Source organism: Poecilia reticulata, linkage group LG11 (genome assembly GCF_000633615.1).
Source record: "Poecilia reticulata strain Guanapo linkage group LG11, Guppy_female_1.0+MT, whole genome shotgun sequence".
NCBI classification, from domain to species: Eukaryota; Metazoa; Chordata; class Actinopteri; order Cyprinodontiformes; family Poeciliidae; genus Poecilia; species Poecilia reticulata.
In genome coordinates this window covers 14,804,452-14,828,206 of record NC_024341.1, presented here as the reverse complement: position 1 = coordinate 14,828,206, position 23,755 = coordinate 14,804,452, and the positions used below count along the sequence as shown (strand labels likewise).

The 23,755-nt window shown below is 39.0% G+C and overlaps 1 protein-coding gene across 5 annotated transcripts in view; it reads right to left on the bottom strand.

The window, feature by feature from the left end:
* atxn1a (ataxin 1a) overlaps positions 1 to 23,755 on the bottom strand; it is a 113,817-nt gene that overhangs the window by 10,518 nt on the left and 79,544 nt on the right. For 3 of the 5 annotated variants that reach the window (XM_017307536.1, XM_008422051.2, XM_017307537.1), the window contains 2 exons: positions 22,565 to 22,680; positions 1,523 to 3,775 (listed from right to left, as the gene is read on the bottom strand). In XM_017307536.1, the coding sequence (XP_017163025.1) occupies positions 1,523 to 3,304 (1,782 nt within the window). In that variant the 5' untranslated portion in view covers positions 3,305 to 3,775; positions 22,565 to 22,680. Of the gene's footprint in view, positions 1 to 1,522; positions 3,776 to 11,268; positions 11,634 to 22,564; positions 22,681 to 23,755 lie in introns of those variants that run through there. The other 2 variants (XM_008422056.2, XM_008422055.2) reach the window with 2 other exon arrangements.

The following is a 23,755-nucleotide window of genomic DNA, read 5'->3' as shown; positions in this document are numbered from 1 at the left end:
GCGTGTGTGTGTGAGAGAGAGAGAGAGAATAAGGAATGGGAAAAAATAAGAAAAAAAACCTAAAGGCTGTTGAAAGATCTTAGTTACAGAGAAAAAAAAAGTTCTGCATACTTTAGCAAGCCACATTATAAGGCACACCTTGCTAGGGTTGGGTGGGACCAGCTTTTGTATTCCGCTTCGATTCTTCTTTGCAAAGATTCAAAAAGGTCCCAGAAATATTCCTCAAAAATTGCTTGTGACACAGTGCACTATCAAGCTAAATGTAGCCATCAGAAGACAGGTACAGTGTTCAGATGGATGGAGATGGTTAGCAACAATCCTTAGAGCTTAAATTATGCTAAATGATGGTACAAAAGGACCCCACACAGTCAAGTTAACGCCAACAAGCTGAATCACAAGGATCCATGTTTTCATGTTATTTATGCCAAATTCTGACTGAGTGACAACATTAAAACTTTAGGGTCTCCTTAAAAGTTGTCTGAGATATTTGTCAGTTTTTGGTTTTCATTTAATGTCCCTCAAGCTGAAAACCTACAAGCTGAAAACCTACATGCTAAACTGAAGGTCCCACTCCTTTTCATTGCTCATTAAATGAAAGCTACAAAGTATCTCAAATAAGCAAAGTGGTTTAGGTAGTATTTTGTATTTTCTATGAAGATGTGTTCATTACCGAAGGATATTTTGTTGCCTGATTTACTCAATAATTTCACAAGCTGTTGCATAGAATCCAGATCTCAACTCTTTGAACTTGTATGAAGCTCATAATAAGAACGTGTTCGTAACAAGACTGTCATCCAAGTACATTGAAGTTAATTACAGGGGGAACAGCCGAGTCCTGAGATTCATGATAATAAAGTAATTAAGGTGGGTGCAGCTCAACACTTGTCATTCAACATAATAATCACCACATATGAATAAACAGACATCTCTACTACAGGTCTTAGCATTCTTGTAGGTGAAATGGTTTACAACTCAGGAAATCTTAAATAAAGTATTGCAATGCATTTCTGACCATTTTTTTTTTGCAAAGACTTTATTTAAACAATAAGGTAAATTCTTTTTTCATCTTGCTTCAGAGTTACTGTTGATAACTTATTAACTTTATTTAAATAATAGAAGCAGTGGGAAGCAACCATCTGGGCAGGTTCTAAAGGCAAAATTACAGTCACTTTACAGGCCTAGCTAAGCAGGCAAGGGAAATTTACAGGCCTACCTTTACAGGCCTACCTAAGCACCTTTTAGGGAAATTTGATAATTTCCCTAAAAGGTGAAACAAAAATATCGAAAGGATTAATTTCTTGAATTTGCCTTATATGGTCACTGATTTCAAAGGAGATGACAGTCTTTCTGTGAGGCCAACTTAATAATCTTAATTTCTAAAATATCTCAAAGGTATTCAGAGTGTAGTTGTTTCTGTCTACACAAATTATGGCTTAAATTTTTAATTGCTACTACTTAATAAATGGCAATGAGTAATGTACAGAGATACATTTCTAGGTGTACTTCTGTTTACTTTTCTTACCTGTGTGCGATGCTCACCAACAGAGAACTGAACAACAGCAAAGTTAGGTGAGGTGTGGCTCCCTTCTATGCGCTCCACCGTGGATGAATCGATCTTCAGCTCACTGCTAATCTCTGCACTCTGGATGAAGTCCTCTGTCTTCAGGTCCTCCACGCGTTTCAGCTCGCCATCTGCCAGCTGGATGATGGAACCCTTGATAAAATATGGCGGGAGTGAGGGGGACACCACTGTACTTGAATGAGCTGGAGGAGTGGAAGCTGCAACTAGCCCTGGTGGAGCGGGAACAATGGGGAGATGAAGCTGGGCTTGAACCACTGCGCCTGGAGCAGCCACATGGAACGAGCCACTTTGGGTCTCCACAGTTTCTCCTTTCGGGGCAGTGGCAGCGATGTATGTGTGTGGGAGTGTAGCAGGAAAAGGTGCAGCTTGAGTTGATGATGTAATGTGGGAGGTTACAGATTCTAATGTGGGGACCCCACCTCCGCTAACTGGGATGATGACTGGTTGGGTGCCTGGAATGAGCAAGTGTTGCTGTAGGCCGGTGTGGTAGCTGCTCCCACTGCCCCCTGTAATGTAACCAATAAGAGGTTGCTGTGGGTAGATGCTTGTCGAAGGGAGTCCCATTGACAGTGGCTCTGAAGCACTGTGGGTGGTCTGGATAACAGTCTGGGGCGGCAGTGTGCCGACAGCCGCTTTCAGACTGTCTGCACTTAGTGGAGGTGGAAATGTGAAAGAGCAGGTGGTGTTGGATGATGAGGGTGGGCGACTGACAGGCTTACCCATGCTGCCTTTCTCCTGGTGTGTGGGCGTGGAAGCTGTCAGTTTCTCAGGGCTGGCTCTGGGTGGTACCAACTGGTGGTCCCCATGGCTATTAGGTATTAACATGACAGAGGTTCTTAACCCTAGGTGATCATGAGTAGAGTAGTCTGACGGTAAAACCAGATGACGAGCCTCAAAGGAAGACAAGGAGGACCTGTCCTCCCTTGATTTACCTCCCGACTTTAAGAGGCCAGGTTCTGGTGGGGGTCCAAATCTCCTACCCCTCTCCAGCTCCCCGTTATGGAGCTCTCTGTGTCTGGTTCCTTCCTCCTTTCTGCTATAGCCATCTGTATATTTCCCCAATGATTGGTGGTGATGCATGGACTGGGACGGTAGGTGATGAGGTGATGACACAGTCCTTGGCGACGTTGACATTTGAATATGATGGGGAAAAGGGTCCGTAGAAGGAGGAGGCATGGAGGTACGTCCCGAGGACGCTCGATGCTGTTCCTGTTTGGTGACCAGCGTCTGAGCAGGTGACGTCTCTGTGTACGATGGTCTCTGTGTGGCTGAAGAGGAGGAGAGAGGGGGAGGCGGAGGAGGAGGTGGGAGTATCTGAGGAGAAATGTAGCTTGTATATGGAGTAGTGTACGATGAAGCGATGAACTGCATATTGGGAGGCAGTTGTGTATAATGGACTGTTCCTCCAATCGTAGATTGAGATAGGGGGGATGTGTACACTGTGGGGAGAGATGATACTAGCCTCAAAGAGGAAGAGGAGGTGGAAGAGTCTGATAAGGTGGAGGGGGATCTATACTGGGGCCCATCAGTTTTGTTTGACCTATCATGTGCACTTATATTGCTTTCATTTCCACCAGCTGCACTAACATAGCAGGCCGTGTTCTCCGGCCTGTCATAAACAGGTGGTATAGCCGGAGAGCGACTTTCAGGTGGTAATGTACTTGATGTGCCCCTCTTTTTGGGGGGCAGACATTCATTGCTGCGTTCCTGGTTGGACTTCATGTTGATTTCACTTCACGTCTTTGTACTCGCAACTGTACTTGCTGTAGTCTTTCTTTAAAATTGATCCAATACGATTCCCTTTCTTGTTTTGAACTTTCACTCCGACTGTCCTCGTCACTTTCCTTCAATCCTTTCTTTTTGCTTTTAATGCTTAATTCCTTTTTCAGGTCAATTGCAAATGAACCTTTAAAAACCTGCCTCCATTTTACTCCAAACAGCTGACAAACATTGTGTTTCACTGAAATTAGGATCGGAAATGGAGATAACAAAAGGTTGGTTAATGGGAGGAGTGGGGCGGCCTGATCTGTCCAGGAATCTTCAGTGGCCGAGGGCTGAGCCCAGTCTGGTATGAGAGAGCGTCACAACGTTACGCCTGCTGCTGCTGCAGAGGATGATGGGGGGCCGAGTACGTTGTACTTCATGTGGAATCATTTCCCTCCAAAAGAAAGTCTTCCCACACAGAGTGAAAGCCTGTAGAAGAGAAAAACGTAACTGTTGAAACAGTAAATGGAAAAGGCAAGAAACATAAACATAGGTTGTAGAAATATAAGGTCACTCATTGTTGCAAAAAGTTAAAAGAAGAGGCCCTACATAAAACACGTTTTTATTGGTGGGCGACTATGAATAACTAAAATTTTACCTTTTTTATGTAAGTTCACCACATAATGATAGAAAATAGTATTTCTATTTGTGAAATGTCAGAATATTCTCAGAAGGACTTTTGCTTAAAGATTTTATAACCTTTTCGAAATTCAGAAGTTTACGAACGCTAAGATCAGTATGCCTTTAAATAATTTGATAAAGCCTGAGTGACATGTCAAGACACTTTGACCTTCTGATGGGTTTTCACAACATTTGGGTTTTTTTGAGCCATGCCTGTGCACAAATTCTAATTTGACAACTCGAGAAGAAATCAGTCAACATATCAGCAAGAGAGTTGTGAGCCACTTCAATTCTCTTTCCAAACCAATTTTCATAGACTAAAGGTGCCAAATAATTATATGCAAGTATAAACAGCGTGGGAATGCATTACATTTTTTTAGGAAGGGTAAGGAAACGGGTTCTGTGTCTGTGAGATGAACGTGCTTTGATGAGGCACACTTATATCAACCCCAGAACAAAAGTAAGAGACCTTGTGAAGATGCTGGCTGAAGAGAACAGAAGCTCACCATTCTGACACTTGGATCAAAATGGGCTAAAAGCCCTTTTATGGAAATTTAATTAATCAAAGAATGAGAATCTGTTTCAATAATAAGAGAAAGATTCATCTTTGTCTTTAAGTTTCTTTATTCGAGGGCAAAAGCGTTCGAAGACCCGTCTCACTGAACGCAGTCAGGAGAAGAGTCCTGAACGACACACATCACATGGTTATATAGTCATCAAGGCAAAGACCCACGCAAAGTCTGATCTTATCTCTACTGCCAGATGGACCACAAGACAATCCTTACCCCCACCTCATGAACTACCCCTCACCTCTGGGAGGGAAATGTTTTATGGCAGGGAAGAGAGTCGATAAGGATTTCAGGAGAAACTTCTAATTCTTCTTTGTCAGTTACTCATGGGTTCAGGTCAAACACGGGTACAAACCACATTCCACACATGTCAGTCCTTTAAGACAATTTCCAGGTTAAGCATTTTACCCAAGACATCTTCATGTCTCTTATACTATCACAGCTGTGGAAACATCTAACATTATTTGGAAACTTCTTCAATGAAAAAGCACATCTTGCAGAAATACAAAAACACAGCAGATATAGTTAGTAAATAAATGGTAAAAAAAAAAAAAAGTATAATCAGTTCCATCAAAGATTAAATATAAGGCTAAAAATGAAATTTTCTATTACAGCCCAAAGACGAAAAGATAATTTCCTCTAAAATCAACATAAAAACTAGTTTGCAAATGCTTGCCAGCACAAACACTTCGTTGCTGGAGACAAGTTCTGTGGTCTACTGAAACTAAGACTGAGGTTTTTGGTCATAACTGTTGTTACATTTGTCAGGGAAAGAAGGAAACTTGTAAGCCTAAGAACTCCATTACAATTATGAAGTACAGGTGTGGCAGCATGATGTTGTACGTGTGTTTTGCTACAGGAGGGACTGGTGCATTGTATTGAATCTCTTGTTCAATATTTAGCTTTTAGGAAATAGAGTTAACTTTGGTAGCACTATTTGATCTAAAACAGGAAAACTTTAGTTGAAACTTTAGTTCAGTAAAAAAAAAGTGTATGCTAAAATCAGGTGTCAAATTTATATATGATAAAAGTATATTTCTTGTCATCCAAAAAATCCTGTTAGCAAAAATCTTTTTGGTAGATAAAGTGTAAAAAATTAAAACAATAATCAAAGAATACTCTGCTGTGTGCAGAAATATGTACGCCATGTAATAGTAAATATATTTGTGTGATGTGTGCCATCTGTTAACTATGACTCCCTACTGCTAAAGAACAGCTTGGTGTGAACTTATAAATAATGTATCAGTACTTCAATAATGCACTCTTATAAATACACTCTCGCTCATACATAACCAGGCACATCACGGCGGTGCATGCAAGTGGTGACACCTGGTCATATTAATTATGTTCACTCTCTTTTCTTCAGTCATAGACCAACTAAACTTACAGGCATTTTAGTGCCATGAGAATAATGGGTGCTGTGCATATCGTCTTGCAAAAAAAAGCAAATTGTCTATTGCAGCACACGCCATGAATGTATATCAAACACACAGCTTAGGAGCGCAAGCATTTCTCTGTTTTATCAGTTCAACTGGTTTCTGGTGTGACTGCACCTTGCACCACTAAGAAAGTGAATAAACAGTCTTAAGTAATATTGTGGTGTAAAACAAAGCATATATAGTGGGGTACATACAAATTGTTGCTCAACTAAACTAATGATATTATATCTTGTGAAAGAAAGATATAAATGCTTGCTTTAAAAAAAAGATATATTTTAAATAAATGCAGTGATAAGTTAAAATAATAACGATCTAACGCTAATTTATTAACAACTATTAACAGTATGATAATTAGAGTGAAATACAGTCCAGATTATAATCTTTCTAAGATAAAAAGTTTTTTTTTGGTTTGCCTTATCAAGAAGACATGGCGAGCCTGTACATCTATTCAAAGTATCTTTACATAGAAATGAAACACTTGATGTCTGACTTCCATACCTAGAGGGTAATGGAAATATCCATACCCTTCTATGGGTACTTATTTCATTATTTAATTCTATTTCTAACCCTTAACAGAATGACATAAAAGAAGGTTAAAGGAGTCATAATTCTTATCATAGGGCAAATTTTAGAAATCATTTTGTCTGGATAACGTTTTTTTGTCGTCATACATCACATTCAGTATTTTTCTGCTATCCAGGCAGTTGCAGACTCTTTGTCTACCAGGTTTTCATCACACTTTGCACTTGTTCTCGAAGGTAATGGTATTTTTCCTTCACAAAGAAAACATAATTGGTATAAATTCTTAAGATTAAATGCCTAAAAACGGTTGCTAAATCATATTTTTTTTTGTTTTATTTTTAAGCCTGATCACATTTTTTTGTTAGATTATTACCACATGCATTGAGTTAGTATATCTACCTCAAGTCTGCATGCATAGGTTTCCTCTACAGGACAATGAACTTCTGGTCTCGAAAGCAGATTTTCTGTATTTTAAGAGATGTTAGAGTTAAATTTTACAACACAGAGTTGAACAGTGGAGTAAACACACATGCACATTCATTCGTACAAGTGTAAGAGTAGCCAACACGCATATACGCACACAGAAAGATAGACTTTGTTTTATATAGATACACTCACACTATCAGAATTTCTGTTCAGTCAGGTAGCCATGACTCAAAGGTGTGTTGAATGGTGCCAGTTGATAGGTGATGTTTAAATGCTGAGGTGTACTTTCCTTTGACTTGCCTTTGTCAGTCCACCTCCACCCCCACTCTCCTGCCTCAGCCTGCCCACGTCTTCAGCAATATAATTTCGCTCTCAATTATAATTTTTTCATCTGATAGTTTGATGTTCTCATTTCTCTCTTCTTATTATATTTGCTTCTTTCCTCTCACCATCTGTTCAGTATTATTACTCGGTATCACTCTGGGTTGATCTGCTTTCACGAGTAAAAATAAAATAAGAAAAAAAACTGTGCCCGACAAGCTGATGCTTTCTCATTAAAAGTCAAATAAGTAAAACTTTGTATGCATCAGATGAGAGATTTTTCTGACGTCATAGAAGCAGCAAGTACAGATTTATTCACACTGCAGTTTGTGAGACGTGTAGCATGTTTTTCTTTGCTAAGCAAAAAAGACTGGTCAACACATACAGACAAAGCTCTTGGTAAAATAAAATAAATAATACATAACATGGATGATTTAAACAACTGCAAAACAAAACAATATAAAATCATAACAAATGTTGAAATCATAAGCATTCGAAGCTTGAAAGAAAATATTTGCTCTAGTCTTATCAAACAAAAGTCAGTGAAACATAATTTCCCTTTATCCATTCTTCAGTAAAACTGTGTTTTAAGGTGGGAAAAAAGTCCAGACCAACTTGACGCTGTATGGAAAAGTAACCCTTCAAGTTAAATCTTGAACTACCTATGATGATAACCACAAAAGCTAAAGCTATTTTATTAGGAACAACCAGGACTGATAACTGACAGAGCTACTGCCTCTTAAATAACAAAATGTAGGCTAAAAGGTTCTCAAAAGAAACACATGATGCAACACCATGCATCAAGAACTGATGAGATACATCTGTCTCAAAAAGGTAATGAATTAATTTATTTGCTTCAGGACTCCAGTCAACGATGGTCCAGCCATTATCCACCAATGATAAAGTGTGGAACAGTGATCAAGGGTGGCCAGCCTACCAAAATGACTTCAAAAGAATGTAGACAACTAATGCACAAGGTCACAAACAAAAAAAACCCAGAACATTGGCTAAAGCTGTCATTATTTCCTCTAACAATAACAAAGAGGTTGAGCAAAGATGGCAGCCGTGTTAGACCTCACATGAAAAAAAAAATCAACTCTATTGACCAAAAAGAAACTAACATAGCATGTCAGAGAAAGAAAATATATTGGAAGTCAAGCATGATAGAAATTTTACAGTCTGGAGTTTCTAGACCAGAACAACTAGCAGCTGATGGATCGTGAATTTTGCCCTCCACTAAAAATTCCTGAAAAAATAATTTCCAATAATCATTTGTAACCTTAAGCTCAAACCTCAAGCTGAAGTTACAGAGCTGGACAATTATCTAAAGCACAGAAGCAAATACTTCTCTGATATATTTGTCTGATATTAAAATTAGTTTGATGATCTGATAAATTTGTGATACATTTGAAAGTTGCAGGAAAGCAAAAATGAAAGAAATCTGTAAGGGGGAAACAATATTTTAAATCACCTTAGCCGTAAAGCATTGGAAATTTACAACAAGACTCTTCATATAACCCTCAGTATGCAGCTCTACATTCTGCAAATGTCTATATGCAGTTGAAAATAACCAAACCTTTGCACGGTTAAAAATAAGCAGCCAAAACATATTAGTGACGCTAGTGATTGGAAGTGTTGATATATGTAGAGAAAAACAAAAGGAAATACCACACCTACAATTGTTGAGCAGAGACAGCAGTGAGTAAAATAAGGAACCATCTCATGATGGTTAAAATAAAAGAGAGCTGAACAGAGGAAAGCTGAAGGTGCATGGAAAGCAGAGAAAGCTTCAGTTCAGCTGACCTACATTGCAAAACGAGAGAGTACTTCTGCAGTGAAACTGACACTTAAACACAGATTCGCTGAAAAGCCAAGTCACCTGCAAGTCGCTGATCTTGCAGCGTGTGTGAGGCTGTGCATTAATGTGCAGATATCATATGACGCGTAACCCAAGCTGAATGCCCTCCATGTGCTTCGGACTCTCGTACTCGCACTCACAAACACAGGGATCAACTTTACAAAATCTCGTGAGAGTGTGCGCTCTGGGAAGCTTGTGGCAAATTAAAAGCCTGCATGCAATTGTGTTTACTGTGGTAAGTGACATAAACACATATTAGTCTGGGGTAAAAAAAAATCAAAATGTAAGGGGATTTCCAGTGTCTTGCCAAAGTATTCATACCCCTTAGACTCTCTTTTGTTTTGTCACATTACCACAAATTTCTGTGATTTTCAAACCGATTGCCTTCAGAAGTCAAAAGGAAATATGTAAAGTGTAAAGTAATCCAAGTATAAATCCAGCTGTTCTGTGAAGACATAAAAGGTTTAGTTACTGAACCAACAGCATCATGAAGACCAAGGAACATATCAGATACGTCAAGGAGAAGTCATAGCAGAGTTACGTTACAAAACAATATACTCAAAAACATTGATCAGCTGTGATCAATCCATCATCCATTATTATAAAAAGTGTAGATCAGCGGTAAACCAACTAATACATGGCTGTTCTTCTAAACTGAAACAGGGGAATGGAGAGCATTTTTCATAAAACCAGCAAAGAGGTCCATGATAACTCTGGAAGAGCTGTAGAGATCTTCTCAGACTGGACTTTGTGGTTCATCACAAGTAATGTGGAAACAAGACAAACAGCTGGAAAAAGGAGATTTGCTAAATGAAACGCAGGTTGAACTTTACCCAGAACACAACATCCCCACAGTGAAACATGGTAATGGGAGCATCAAGCTGGTCAAAGCTGATAAAACAGATTGAGCTACCTGGAAGCGCACCTGTCAGAGACTGTAAGGGACTTGAGACTGGTTCACCTTGACCCCCAACAATGAACCCAAAAAGGAATTGTCAAAAAAATATAAATGTGCTAGAATGGTCCAGTTAAAGCCCAGACCAAAGATCCAATTGGAAATGTGTGGCAAGACTTGATTGATATTCATAGTTACTCTTTCCAATCTGATAGAGCTATTTTATAAAGAACAAGAAGAAATTTCAGTCTCAAGATGTACAAAGCTGGAAGAAACAGAGTAAAACTTGTCAATGCTACGATTACCTTTGTATAGCACAATATGTTGACATTGACAGGATTACTTGTTTTTACACTTGCTTTTATCCAACATGTAGCCATTTCATGTAAACACTTATCCATAAATGAAAGCATAAGGCACCGTAGATTACAGCCAACATATATGTGAATCTGATGCTGCATGTGCATGACTACCCAGTCATAATCATAATCACTATCAAACGGATAAGTTCAACGTGATGTGTTATCTCACAGCTAAATATAGTTCAGCCACAGAGTACAGTGTTGCTGCAAGCTAACACTCCGCTCTCTCTCAACTTCTGCTTTTTCATCTACACCTCCTTTTTGTCTGTAGATTTTCATTAGTGGAGGTGTGGAGTTGCATCACAGTGAGCCTGCAAATTACAAACAGACTATGAACTTTGACATGGCCGACACTTTACTCACTGTCATTCTGCTGCTGACGACATTCACCTACACATAAAGAGCACATACGTAAAAAGATCAAGAGTAATGGGAGTTCAGCTGTAGACTTGACAGATGAAGCTGGCAAAGGAGATAAAGGAGCGGCTGACGGAAAGAGCAGTCAGAGAGAGAAAGCGAGTTCTAAAACGAGAGATGAGGATAAATGCATGACTGCGAGAAAAAGGGAGAGTAAGTTTCAGAAAACAAACTCTTGGGCAGTGTTGCATGACTTGCACTTTCTCACCCCTCAGCAGCCCCGAGGTTGGCTGGGTGAACAGAGAGGGTGAAGGGGTAGTAGAGCAGTAGCAGGGAGGAAAAAAATGCTTTTGGACATCAGACAAAGGAGCAAAGACAAACAAGCCCTATCAGAAGAAAAAACTAGGGCAGATGCAGTATGCATTTACACATGGCACACAGTGATAAAAGAGCTCCAGCATTCAGGTGTCACGCACCCACATTATGACTCTCTGCTGTCCCACGCATGCTCTTCATTCACAGCCAGCGCAAAACTGAGAGAAGTCTACTTACCAGGGGAGCAGGAGTAGCCCACTTCTGCAGCATGCTTTCTCTCCCCCTCTCATTCTTTTGCTCCCTTGACTCCAGTCCTCTCCTGCTTTGCCGTGTCCTTTGCAAAGCAAAGCAACCAAAAATCTTTCCCTGCCTCCCTCCACCCCTCCCTCCTCAAGCGGAAAATCCTAAGTAGACCCAGGGCACTTGTGCCACAAACTGCACTTGGTTTTTCTCACCCCTCGAAACGCACCGCAGACACTCATGCTCAGCCGGCAGCCCTCTCCTAAATCTCAACAGCGAGGCAGGAAGCTCCCCTCACATCCACTGACATGCAGGTGATCTCACACACACACACACACACACACGCACGCACACATACCAATTGGTAGCACACAGTTGCGCACACCCACAGGGAGGGAGTCCCGCATGCAGAGCTCCAACGTGTATTATGCAAGAGGTTGAATGCGAGCCAGTGCTCTCACACTGTCTGCCCTGCACAAACACATACACGCACGCACGCACGCACGCACGCACGCACGCACGCACGCACGCACGCACGCACACTCTCTCATATGGGCCCCTCCTACCATTTGCTCGTCCAACTTCATCAGGTATTCATTCAAAAAACACACACGAGCCAGCTGGCTGCACGCCCAGAGACCGCTTACAAGCAGAGAAAGAGAACACGAGAGGGGGTGGGAGGGTGTTACAGTGAGAAGGGCAGAGCGAGGGACTGTGGGGGAGATAAAGGGGTGAGGGAGGGAGGAGAGGAGATTACAGAGACAGAAACACAGAGAGGACATGAAAGTCTGCATGGAGTGTAAAAAAAACAATATGTCATTATCTAAGGCTGCAACTGTGAAGTGTTTTTATTATTATTCTCTTGACAAATTTGGAGAAATTTTGATTCTTTGCAAAACAATACAACACATCTTCACAATATCCGTGCCTAATTCAAAGAAAGCACCAGAAGACGACATTTACAAACTCAAATAATGCACTTATGACCTATTGCTAATGGGAGAAAATAATATGAAACTCAGGAATGAGCAAAATTGCTTTTCTCCTGTTGCTGCTAAAGTCAGCTCTACAGCCACTTTCGATGTGACTGTAATACCAGCTTTTGGCCACTAGATGGCATGCCTCGTTGCAAGTATGCAGCAATCTATTTCTGCTTTTTAGCTGACCTAGTTAAAAGACAATTGAGGAGTAAATATAGATAAAATGTGTTCCTCAGAGCTAAGAGATGTTGGATCCATACAGAAGGAATGATCCCGCATGCACTCACACACATATAAACAACCAAATGCACCAAGATGAAATGATTCCCTTAAGGACTAGTCGGGTCCAAACAAGCACTAAAATGACATCCTGTTTGTGTTGGTTGGTCTTCCTGTTGGAATGATATCAGTCTGTCTTCAACTCTAAGTTTTCATGGTGGGTTTAACTGAACAAAGACTGGAATTTTGTTTAAGCTCATTTAAAGAAAATATTCTTAAGAGCTATTACAGTTTTACAATGATCAGCTACTAAAACAAAAAACATGAGCAATGCAATATTTACTTCTTTAACACTGTAACTAAAGAAGCAGTGCTGTTTAAAATGTAGCTTCATGATCGAGGTAAATTCCTACAAACAGAACTGTGACACATTTGCATGTTAAATTTTCTTACAAACCCTTCTTTTCAGAAGAGCCTTTTTTCCTATTCCATTTTTTTCCCATTCATTTTTATGTGATTTTAAGCATAAATACAACATTTTATTATTAATATTTTCTAACATTGTCAGACTTTAAATACTGAGCCTGTACTGTAGAAATCAAAAGGCTGGATGGAAGGACCGACAGAAGGAACAAAACCAGACAATAAAATCAAATTCTTTGATCCATAGATGCAGCCAGGAAAAAAATATCCAACTGTTAAAGAAACTGTTATTTAATGTGCATCATTTGCTTTATTAAATCCTACTTTGGTTACAGTATCCTAATATTTTGGCATTATAGAAAGTAACAACTTAAATATGCGTGAAACAGCACACCAGAAAAAACTTAAATTGTCAAAATTAAAGTTATAGATTAATTATAATTTTAAGAACAAGGAAAATAGTAAAACCTCAACCACCAGCCACTGAGTTGCTTCATTCTTTAAGTGAATAGAGTACAGCAAAACACGTCTGCTGCCTTTCCAGGCATTTATTTTCATATTTATCAGAAATCATTTTCAAGGGTGGGTTTTTAGTCTCCCAGTACATGGAAACACTTTGAAGGGTTCGATAATGTTATTTGTATGTTTACAACCGAGCTGTCAACCCAGCAAATTCCCAGCTTTTAAACAAGAGTGACATGAAATCAGTCATTAATAATTATCTTTACAAATGTGAGCTGAACTCACATGGAGATAATTTAAATTTAATTACAGCTGTCATGTCATTCTAAGGTAAAGTTGTATTTGTTGCTTGTTTGTTTGTTTTTTGTTTCTTTTTTTTACCTCAAAACTTTTGACATGAGATGACTTAAGATCTAATGCAGAACTGGAATATGAACAAAATACCAACATAATAACAGTTTCCATAGAGTTATATTGCACTGAATCCAGTTCACCACAGTAAAATGACTCGATCTCCTGAATATTCTTAGACACTGTTTGGTATTTTGGCTCCTATATTTTGTGCACAAATACCTAATGTGCATAAATGAATCTATGTGGAAATAACTAGAGCAAATGTTAAGTTTGCTTGAAAAATCAACACGGCACACAGCATTTCTGTCTTAGTCTTGCTCCCTACTGCAGAGCAGAATACAGTCTCAGTCAGTCACTAAGGAAACTGATGAAAAGCTTCTATATATACACACACACCCGTATACATATCACAGACTCCTCTGCTGTCTCTGCTCTCTCTCTCTCTCTTTCTCACACACATATACACACACATACACACAATCTTGACTCTCTCTGTCTCCCACGCAAACTTCACACACGCTGTGATTATGACAACAGCAACCCTCGCCTTCCTACACACTCTTAACCAATCTACCCCCCCCCCCACCACTCCCCTCCTCTCCGTTGCTGTCGGTGAAAGTCTCAGCTCTCTTGTTTTCCACGTCTTTCCATCTGTCTCTCTGTGCATGTGTGACTGTGTGTGTGTAATCAGAAGCTTGTAAAACAGCAGGTGTAGAGCCATCTATTGGTCACATACCAAACACACGGGTACACAGAAGCTTTTTGTAAAGCGATTGTCTTTTGTAGTTTATGCACGTATATTAAAACTAAACATGATCTAAAAACTTTGTGTCTTCTGCACCATATTAACATGCACAACAAGCACTCTGCCTCAGTCACCCCTTGATCTCCATCTCCCTCAGAAACCCTCCGTGTTAACTCGTGTGCTATATTTCAGCCGGAGCCACGGCCCATTCACAAAACCACTAATCCACACACTGTTAGATCTCTCAGAGTCACACACACAAAGAAGCGTGTATGTATGTCTGCAGGATTAGGGAGGGCCTGCAATGGATGGACAAATCACTGCTAACTCCTCTTCTAATCCTTCTAAGTACACACAAGCACAAATGCACACTAGTAGCAGGGCAAACATGGATTCTTCTGTGAACATGCACATGCGCGAACTTGAACTCTCATTCATTTTTTTTCTTCTTCAGCAAGCATTTATTTGCACACACACACACCCATCACACAAAAACAAACAAATGAAAAAAAAAAAAAAAAACAACCAAAAAACAAAACAACCAGACCCAGGCAGCAGGACATACGAGTATAAAACACCCAGACAAAAATTTCAGACAATACATAATCCTGCTTAAGGAATGTGGGTTGGTGTACTGAAGTGAACAAGAGAAAAGTGTGTGAAGGGAAGAGACTGAAGGGACAAAAGACGGTACAGATTAGAGAGAGAGAGAGAAAATTACAGAGAAATGTAATTAGTTCATTCTACCCAGAGAATTACAGCTTTTTCAATTCACAAAACATTCTACTGTAATTATTAAAATGTCAGCCGCTTCAAAAGAAAATGCAGATCATTTTTTGAAACTAAGCTCAAATTAAAAAAAATAGTAACATTTTAAAGTGATACAATTTATTTGTGCAAGTTAAAAAGGAGTGAATCACTTCTGAGCCTGGAGCAGCTTTTAGACAGACTGGATGGATGAATTTCTAGTTTTCTTTTAGGGTTGATCTGCTGATTCTCATTCAGCTGACTCTGATTTATCTTTTGTAAGGACTATAAAACATAAAAGACAAAAGTGTGCAGAGGGTTATTGGATAAAGGCTGTCATTTGGAAACCAAATGAAAATTAGGAAATTACAAGATTATCTCAGTTTTTGCCACAAAATAAAGAAAAACTAATGTTCCCAATCTTTATCAGAAATTTTTTTGAACTTCAAAAAGTGAATCATGCTGTTTATTGATGAGTTTGTCAAGTGAAAAGGGTGTGTGTTTTTTTTTATTTTACTGGACTTAATGTATAAGGAAAATGAAATTGGGACATAAAAGTGAATAAAACGTATGCATAAAGCTGTGTGTAAACCAGCCCTGATGTACATGTCCTATTAGACATGTCTTGTAATCTTTCAAACTGTTGTTGTTCAAACTTATTTAAGCTTTCTTAAGGTTTTTTAAAGTTCTTATTTGTACTCTGGCTTCTATCTCACTTATTTTAAGTAAACTTCTACAATGAGAACAAATCGTATTTGAGAATAGAAAAAAAGTCTGGCACCTAAAAAAAACCTGTCTGCAATAAATAACAGTTAAGTTCCAAACAAAGATCTTGAAGGACATTTTGGAAGCCAAGATAATCGCTTAAAACCACTTTAACAGACATTAATAAAGTTACACCCATCAGAAGACTTTCACACACAAAGTCTGGTCAATGGTTCCTAACGTTGAGTTGGAGCCCCAGTCAGGGTTGCAAATCAACAACTGTTTTACCTTGGTCCTTTACAAGAATCAAGGTAAAACAATATGGGTGATTCTAAAGAATCTAAGTCTTCTTTGGTTCAAGTCAACAGCTGAAGAGTGAGCTTGAGCTCAGCCAGGCCAACATGTTTTGGACGCATATAATGTAAATGTGTTGCATGAAGTTTACAACTTGGAGGCATGATATACTACAAAAAAACGCCACTGCTTTAAAATTCATAAAGATCTTCTACAAATGTTGCACCATTGACCCAATATCAACATTCCCTGTTCCCATGACATGCCACGCAGACTCCCAGTCTACACTGATAAAAATACAAACAACCTAGCATGTAAAATGTTTATAGGGGCTAGAACGCCAGGATTGTTGGACCCATTTTCTGTTTAATTCAGCTAATAATTACTTAACCACTTAGACCTCATTATAAACTGTGACAAGATCATTATACTTCTATAATAGCAGATTGAGTCTTTTCCCTCTCTAGGAGTTCTGGCGGTCAGTAGAGCTTGCTGGATGTATTCTATCTTCCAGAGGTAACCCGGCTCAGATGATGAGTCAGATCATTTCAGAGCCGAATCGGTTTGCAAGACAGGTTGACAGGTGTGAGATGGGTAACTCTGGAGGTTTGCAAAGAGCACAGTGCTAAACATAACAGCTCAGGTGACAAATTTTAACACAGACACACTGCCGCACACTAAAGCTGCTGGTACAGCTTGTCATCATGTACACTGCTTATTTTTTTTCATTTTCTGACAGAATGAAGGAACAAGAGCACACATTGCTTTTGCAGCCATCCATGTCTAATGCAAGCATACGGCATTTGCTTAAGATGAACTCCACAGCAAGTAACAGAGATGGGCAGACAGACTGGCAGTAAGTGGCATGAACAGGCATGGCAGCATGTATTGTGTGGATGAAGGAGAGCTGAGTGACTTCTCAGCATGTGTCCTTGTGTGTGAATAACGTTCTCTACTTTTTCAAAGTCACATTGACAAAAGCAGAAGACAGGCAGAACATGTTTGTTCAAGCACTCAGCTCTCAAAAAGCACAGCCAGGAGTCGTCAACATCGGCAAGGTACATATTACTTTAAGGCCAACTCTAGAGAGCATGCAACCATCATCCAAACAAATTTCAAACCCCGCACAACATTCACACATGGTACAGAACAAAATGCTGCATGATGAACACAACTCAAACTCATGTATGTAGTACATGTGTGTTGTTGTTTTTTAAAATCTGACCAGCTCTCTCAGTTCAGGTAGAAAGAAGAAAGGATTTGTCCAAAACATAGCTTTTGCAAAGAAAAACAGAAATAATTTATTCCAAATTCGAGCTATATCAATGTGCGTTGGGCATTCCAAAATTAGATTTTTGCACAAAGTAGTTGATCTCTTATGGCGCAATTAAGCATTCAGGCTTGCAGGCGCACTGCAAATGTCAGATTTGATAGATTACATCCCTCGTTCCTACCTTCAGAGTTTATCTGTTAAACTAGTCAATATGTCCACTTTTTTTTCTTAATTTTCAAATTAGAGATACGTCTGTCTGGCTCAGAAAACAGGATCTAATAAAAATAATCCTTCACCAGGAGTTTTTCATAATAAATGCAACCAATAAAGCATAAATGACAGATCATCATTGTGAATGATACGCACGCAATTGAACATATAATGGAAAACAACTAAATAATGAAATATCCAGTGAGTATGTAAAACAATCAAAAATCTACCACCTCAGTCAGAAGAAGAGCATTTTCATGGAAAAGTGTTAAAAACATTTTTTTATTGTCCCTCAAAATTAGGACTAAATCCTACAACCAGAAACTTGCATGTTGGAGAAAATGTGAAATGATTCATTTTAAACATATCATGTATTATGGAAATGTGAGAAAGGGTCATAGACACAGAGGACTGCTGATTCAAACAACTTTACCTGAAAGACAACATTAAGATATTAACAATTTGTCCAAGAGCTAAAACAAATTAGACTCAGCAGCACCTGTTCTGCAAACATGGAGCCAAAAATTTCAGCAAATGTCTGGGATGATACTCCAAACTCAATCCAATCCACATAGATTAAATGCATTTCTACCAAATACTAAAGAAATGTATGTGAACATCTAAATCAGAATGACCAGTGAGCTCTACTGCTATCCACTGTTTTAGACATCGAGGTGGAAGAGACGGGAAAAAAAGAGGTGAGAAGCGTACAGAAAAGAGGACAGAGGGGTAGAATAAGGATAAAGGCACAAGTAAATTAAGCCAATGATGATGTCATTGTGTAGTAGCAAGAAAGAGGCAGACAGCCTAAAGAAAGACAGACAGGAGAGGTCTATTAGCTAATACAACTCATGCAGACAGCCTCCTGCTGCTTAGGATATTGATTCGAGGATATTGTGCTGAATGCTGTGTGAGTGAGTGATGGTTAAACCCTGGCTTTGGGCCTCAAGGCATAATATAGTACTACAACAGCTCCCTCTTTGCACAAGGCACTTGGTCTTTCTCCCCTTAGTGTGTGTATGTGTGTGTGCGTGTACGTGTGTGTGTATATTTATTCACATACATGGAATTTATTGAGAGTCAAGGAGGCATAAAGAACGTTGAAGTGTTTGTTGTTTGAACAGTAATACAATGTAAAAATGGCATGGTAAAACGTACAGATTGCGGTTCAGCACAAATAAGCAAACATGATGACCTCTTAAGTGAAAAAAAAAAAAGTAGGGTTGTGTGTGTTTCAAGAGGACAGCATAATGGAATGCTTCAGTTCAAGATTTGCCAGCAGCACTTTTCCCATACGCCTTGGAGTCAAGACTTCCCCCGGCTGGCCAAGGATACTACTAACTCTCTTTCTCTGTCTCTCTCAAAGGCACTCACACTTCTTACTGTTTGAGCGGCAGAAAAAAAAAGCAGCTTGAAGTGTGAAGAACAGTCTTACTCACTTAAAGAAGCACAGTCAAAGTGAAAAATAATAAAATTAGAACAAAAAAAAAAGGAAATATATTTTTGTGGCAGCAGCGCTTCTTCTTACGCCATTGGAAAGCTTGTGAAAGGATTGTAAGAAAAATGTACTTGTGGGTTGCGTACCGCGACTGAGTATGTGAGTTGCACCATGAAAACAGAATCATATCAAAGAATTTCTCCAGAATGTGGATGTAAGGTCTGTTATTAATTTTGATCTCAGTCTCATTGGTCACTTGCAGGATCAGCTTGGATGTGCTATTCTTGTCAGAGCGACCAACACAATCACATTGGCTAACTTTACACAATGGATGGGTGCTATCCCACATCAGTGTTTGGCCAAGTTGACGACAGAATGAGGTGGTTGTGATAGCATAAATGTTTTCTGCGCAATGCTCAGCCCTTGTTTGTTAAATGTGTGAATTGCTAACATGTCTTGTTTTTTTCTAAGACAACATCAAACAAGAGTGAATAGCATAGCTATGAGAGAAAGAATTTTGCAAGTTTTTTATGGGTGCAGCTCACATAATAAACTGTGCTGCTCAACCCGCCAATGCATTGTCCTCATAAATGTTGCAACATTTTGAGGAAATAATAAGTTGACATACAAGAAACTAGATACAGATAAAGCACAATGGAACAGAAACCAAATCATTCTTATAACTAACTTTTCAGGAATGAGTTGGAAGGAAAAAAATGTCTTTTCAACATTAAAAGTGCCACATCAAATGAGCAACCACTAGAATGTATTATTACTCCATAACTTTGAGATTATCTTTTATGAAAGTCTACCTGGACAAAATAATAGCCACAAATCCTAAAGTTATGGCTCCCAGTTGTCTCTTTGGATTGCCACAATTTATTGGTAATTCGATTTTGGAAAGATTTCTAGTAGAGATGTGCCAATCAGGCTTTTTTCCTGCCGATTCCGATTCCAATCACCCATGAGGGCCGATCACCGATACCGATTACATAATTATTATTTTTTTAATCATAAGCACTACGGTTACATTATGTGGAAAAAGGAACCATGAATCCACCTTAATTTAGATAAAAGCTTTTAAATAGCTTTTTCCAAGAAAAAAACAAAACAAAACAAAACAGGCATTGTGCAAATTGTACTGCTATCGGTAATACTATCTTTAACAGACTGAAAATATATGAAGGCTCTGAAGAGGCTGTAAAAAGTCGAAATAAAACCTCTCAACATTGCCAAAAGATTCAAGTATAAAACTTAACATTCAAAGGCAAATACAGGATCCATTACAAAAAACAATCCAGTTACTGAATGAAAACTTCCTGTTAGCATGGCGGCTAGCTGATTACTGCTAGTTCTGAGTGGCTGTTTCTGACTGAGCAGAGTAATTATGCAGAGCAGGGAGGACATCGATTATTTTTTTAGAGATTATCTGTCTCATGTTAGGACAGTGAAAGTTTTAATATGTATGTAAAATGTATTTTTTTAGGTTAGATGCTGCAGCTTTAAGCAGAGGTTTGGTGTGAGAGTCACTACCAGGTGGAGCAGAAGCGGCGCTCCGTCTGTGAAATAGACGGAGCCGCTGTAGCGCGTAGCAGCGGTTCAACAGCGAGAGCAGAACCAGCGTCTTACACCGCAGCTCGAAGACTTAAATAATTTTGCGGGTTATTTGTTTAGCTTTCTGACCGTCATGCTAATCCGGGTGAGTGTTTGTAGCTGTGCGCTGCTTTACCTGCTATCTGATCCTCCGTATGTCTTTTTTACTGCAGTGAGCCTCTATGTAGCCAAACTCCGTCAAGTATGTCATTGTTTTAATGCCATATTAGATTCGTCGTGTTGATGCATTTTGACGTGCTTCAATTTTCCGTCGCAACAGGCAAACTTCCCCATTCACTCAGTGCGTTATAGTTCCTCATCGCTTAGGATTTGTTTGTGAAGGAAAGAGGAGACCAGCTGCACAGGCAGGCTGAGAAATGAGATGCAGGTGATCGATTTGTGTGATCGGCAACAAGAGACAGTGATCGGCGATCACCGATCATACACTTTTCATGGAAATCGGACTATTATGATCGGTGACCGATCGATCGGCACATCTCTAATTTCTAGTCATTGTATAAAGTGATTACCCACAGATTTGCAAAAACTATTTCCATTGCACAAAACAAACAGTGCAGAATGTTTTCCATGATAGCTTTATGTTGAATTTTCCCTTAAAGCAACTAACAAAGCAGCTTTTCCAGTGTTAAGTATGAAAATAAACCAAAAATAATACAGAAAATCGTAGCAATGTAAGGCTCCTCTTTTAGAAGGGAAATCTGGAGCAGTTGACATAATTTTCTGAATATCTATAGAATTTTTGTATTCACAAAAATATTAAATAATAAAGCAAAGATACAGATAATTTCAAAAGTTATTTTAAAAATGCGTTTTTTTAACTAAACCTAACTAAAATAGCTGTTTAAGTTGATTTTCATGACTCACTTGAAAAAATCTTGGGTTCATATCCTTGACCTTACATGTGCTCAGCTGAAACGTCTGTTAGATAATCGCCAGCAGCTCCAAAGCTGCTACACTCTGCAACTGACCCTGCAATCTTAAATCTCAGCAGAGACAAGGAGTGAGAATGTCTTCCCTTGAGATTAGCATTTCTTCAAAAATAATAAATGTAAGCGGTTCAAATGCAGAATTCATAGTACTTTGTGGACTCCCAGGTATTTTGAGAATAAAACTGTCTCTATAGTTAGCGTTTCATGGAATCTTTCAGGCTAATTGTCTCTGAGCAAACTCGGTTTCAATTAACCTAAAGATTTATCTCCTCCAATCACAGCGAATGCAGTAAACAAATCTTGTTATCTTCATTAACTGAGTCTCACTGGCTTAATTTGAGCATCTGAATGAGACATTCTTATCTATCTCCATAACGTCAAAGAGCAGCTGACTGAATAAGTGATGTATCATGTTGTTTTGGTCAACTAATTATGCTGCATAACAGATAATGAAGATTAGACAAGTAAGCCACTTACTATAAGAGTTCAATTACACTTGCAATGTGCTGTGGTTCAAAGCTTTAGCAAAGAAGCAAAATTGAGATTATGAGGTGCCACTCCATTAAAATCTCAAACTCACTTTGCTTGACATTCATCTGTGCAGTTGCCAGATTGACGGGTTTATCAGTAGAACTGGGCTCCTGGCAATGCAGAACACAAGGCTGGAAAGTCCTTGATGCCAGAGCTAATAACATCAGATTAAACATGACAGTCAGACTTACAGCTTTTAGGCTGGAACAGCAGCGTGACAGCAGTTTGTCTGTAATGACTCAGCAGTGAGCCTTGTCTTATAGCCAGAGACACAACTTGACCTGCAGCTAACTTATCCATATCTGAAGAGGAACTGCTTAAGAACACAAGTAGCTAAATATTCAAAATGCCAAATGTTGCCGTTCTCACCTCATTCAACACGACTGCTCCAGACTTCCTGGTTTGTCAGCAGGCAGCAAAGGCCATGGAGAGTTTTCCAGACTATATCCCACAATGACGAACGTGGACTGAGGGACTCAGCACTCCTTGGAAAATAAAAAACATCAAATGTTAAACTAAACATGTGAATGAAACTACTTTCACACCGTTGACGTGATGTTTTAAACTTTTGACGACAAAATATATACCCTTGTAAACCTAAGAATAAAAAAAACAAAACAAAAAAAAACACATTGAAGAATGACTTCGTAGAGAAAGCTCAGGATGAGTCTGTGTGTCTGCTAGTGAGAGCCACAAATTGCAAAGCTGCTATTAACCACCATAAAGTGTGAATTTTAACACTTCCTTCAAAAAAACATTTCAGGCAAAAAGCCTTGAGGGGAAAAAAAAATCTTCTGAATTAACCTATTCTCGTCACGACACAGCACATCTTGCATAAGGAAAGATTGTTGTACATCTATATGCAAACAGCAATGTTTTGAGGGATTATAGATAATTTAACATAGCCTGTCAATGAGGTGAGGGAACATAATGCCAACGTTGCAGTTAAAGAATAAGGATGATTTTTCTGTTCAGAAAAGTTAGTATGTTGTTTCCATTTTCTACAAAAGGCTAGCAAAGAAGATTTGTGGTCAAAACACCAAAAGAGAAGTATTTATACTGGACTGCTTAAAATTTAAGATGACATTATATTAATGTTGATGATGGTTTTTTTCAGTGGAAGGCAAGGAAGCTCAGAAAAGTGTCACATTCTAAAAAAGTGTTTCATCTGTCATTCTTCAGACAAACACTACTTATGCAGGAGTGATTAAAGATACATATGTTTAACTCACAATGTCACAAAGTGTTCAAACACTTTGTGACATTTTAAATTATTAACACAGAGCTACTGACAGTACTCAAGCTGTGAAAGACAGATGTGATCAGAGGAATAACTTCACAACGATGCTCCTAAAGCAAAGCTTTAAAATTGTAAGAAAGTAGAATGGTGTGTTCCTATAGGGTTAGGGTGTCACCATCAAACAGGTTTCCAAAAATTGCTGAAACACCAGTGTTAGTGGAAGCTGTCAGGGTCTGTTTGTCCTCCCCTTTTCCTAGTTTCTTAGTTTGTTTTCCTTTAGTTAGTTTTATTTCCACCTGTCCCTGGAACCACCACTTCTC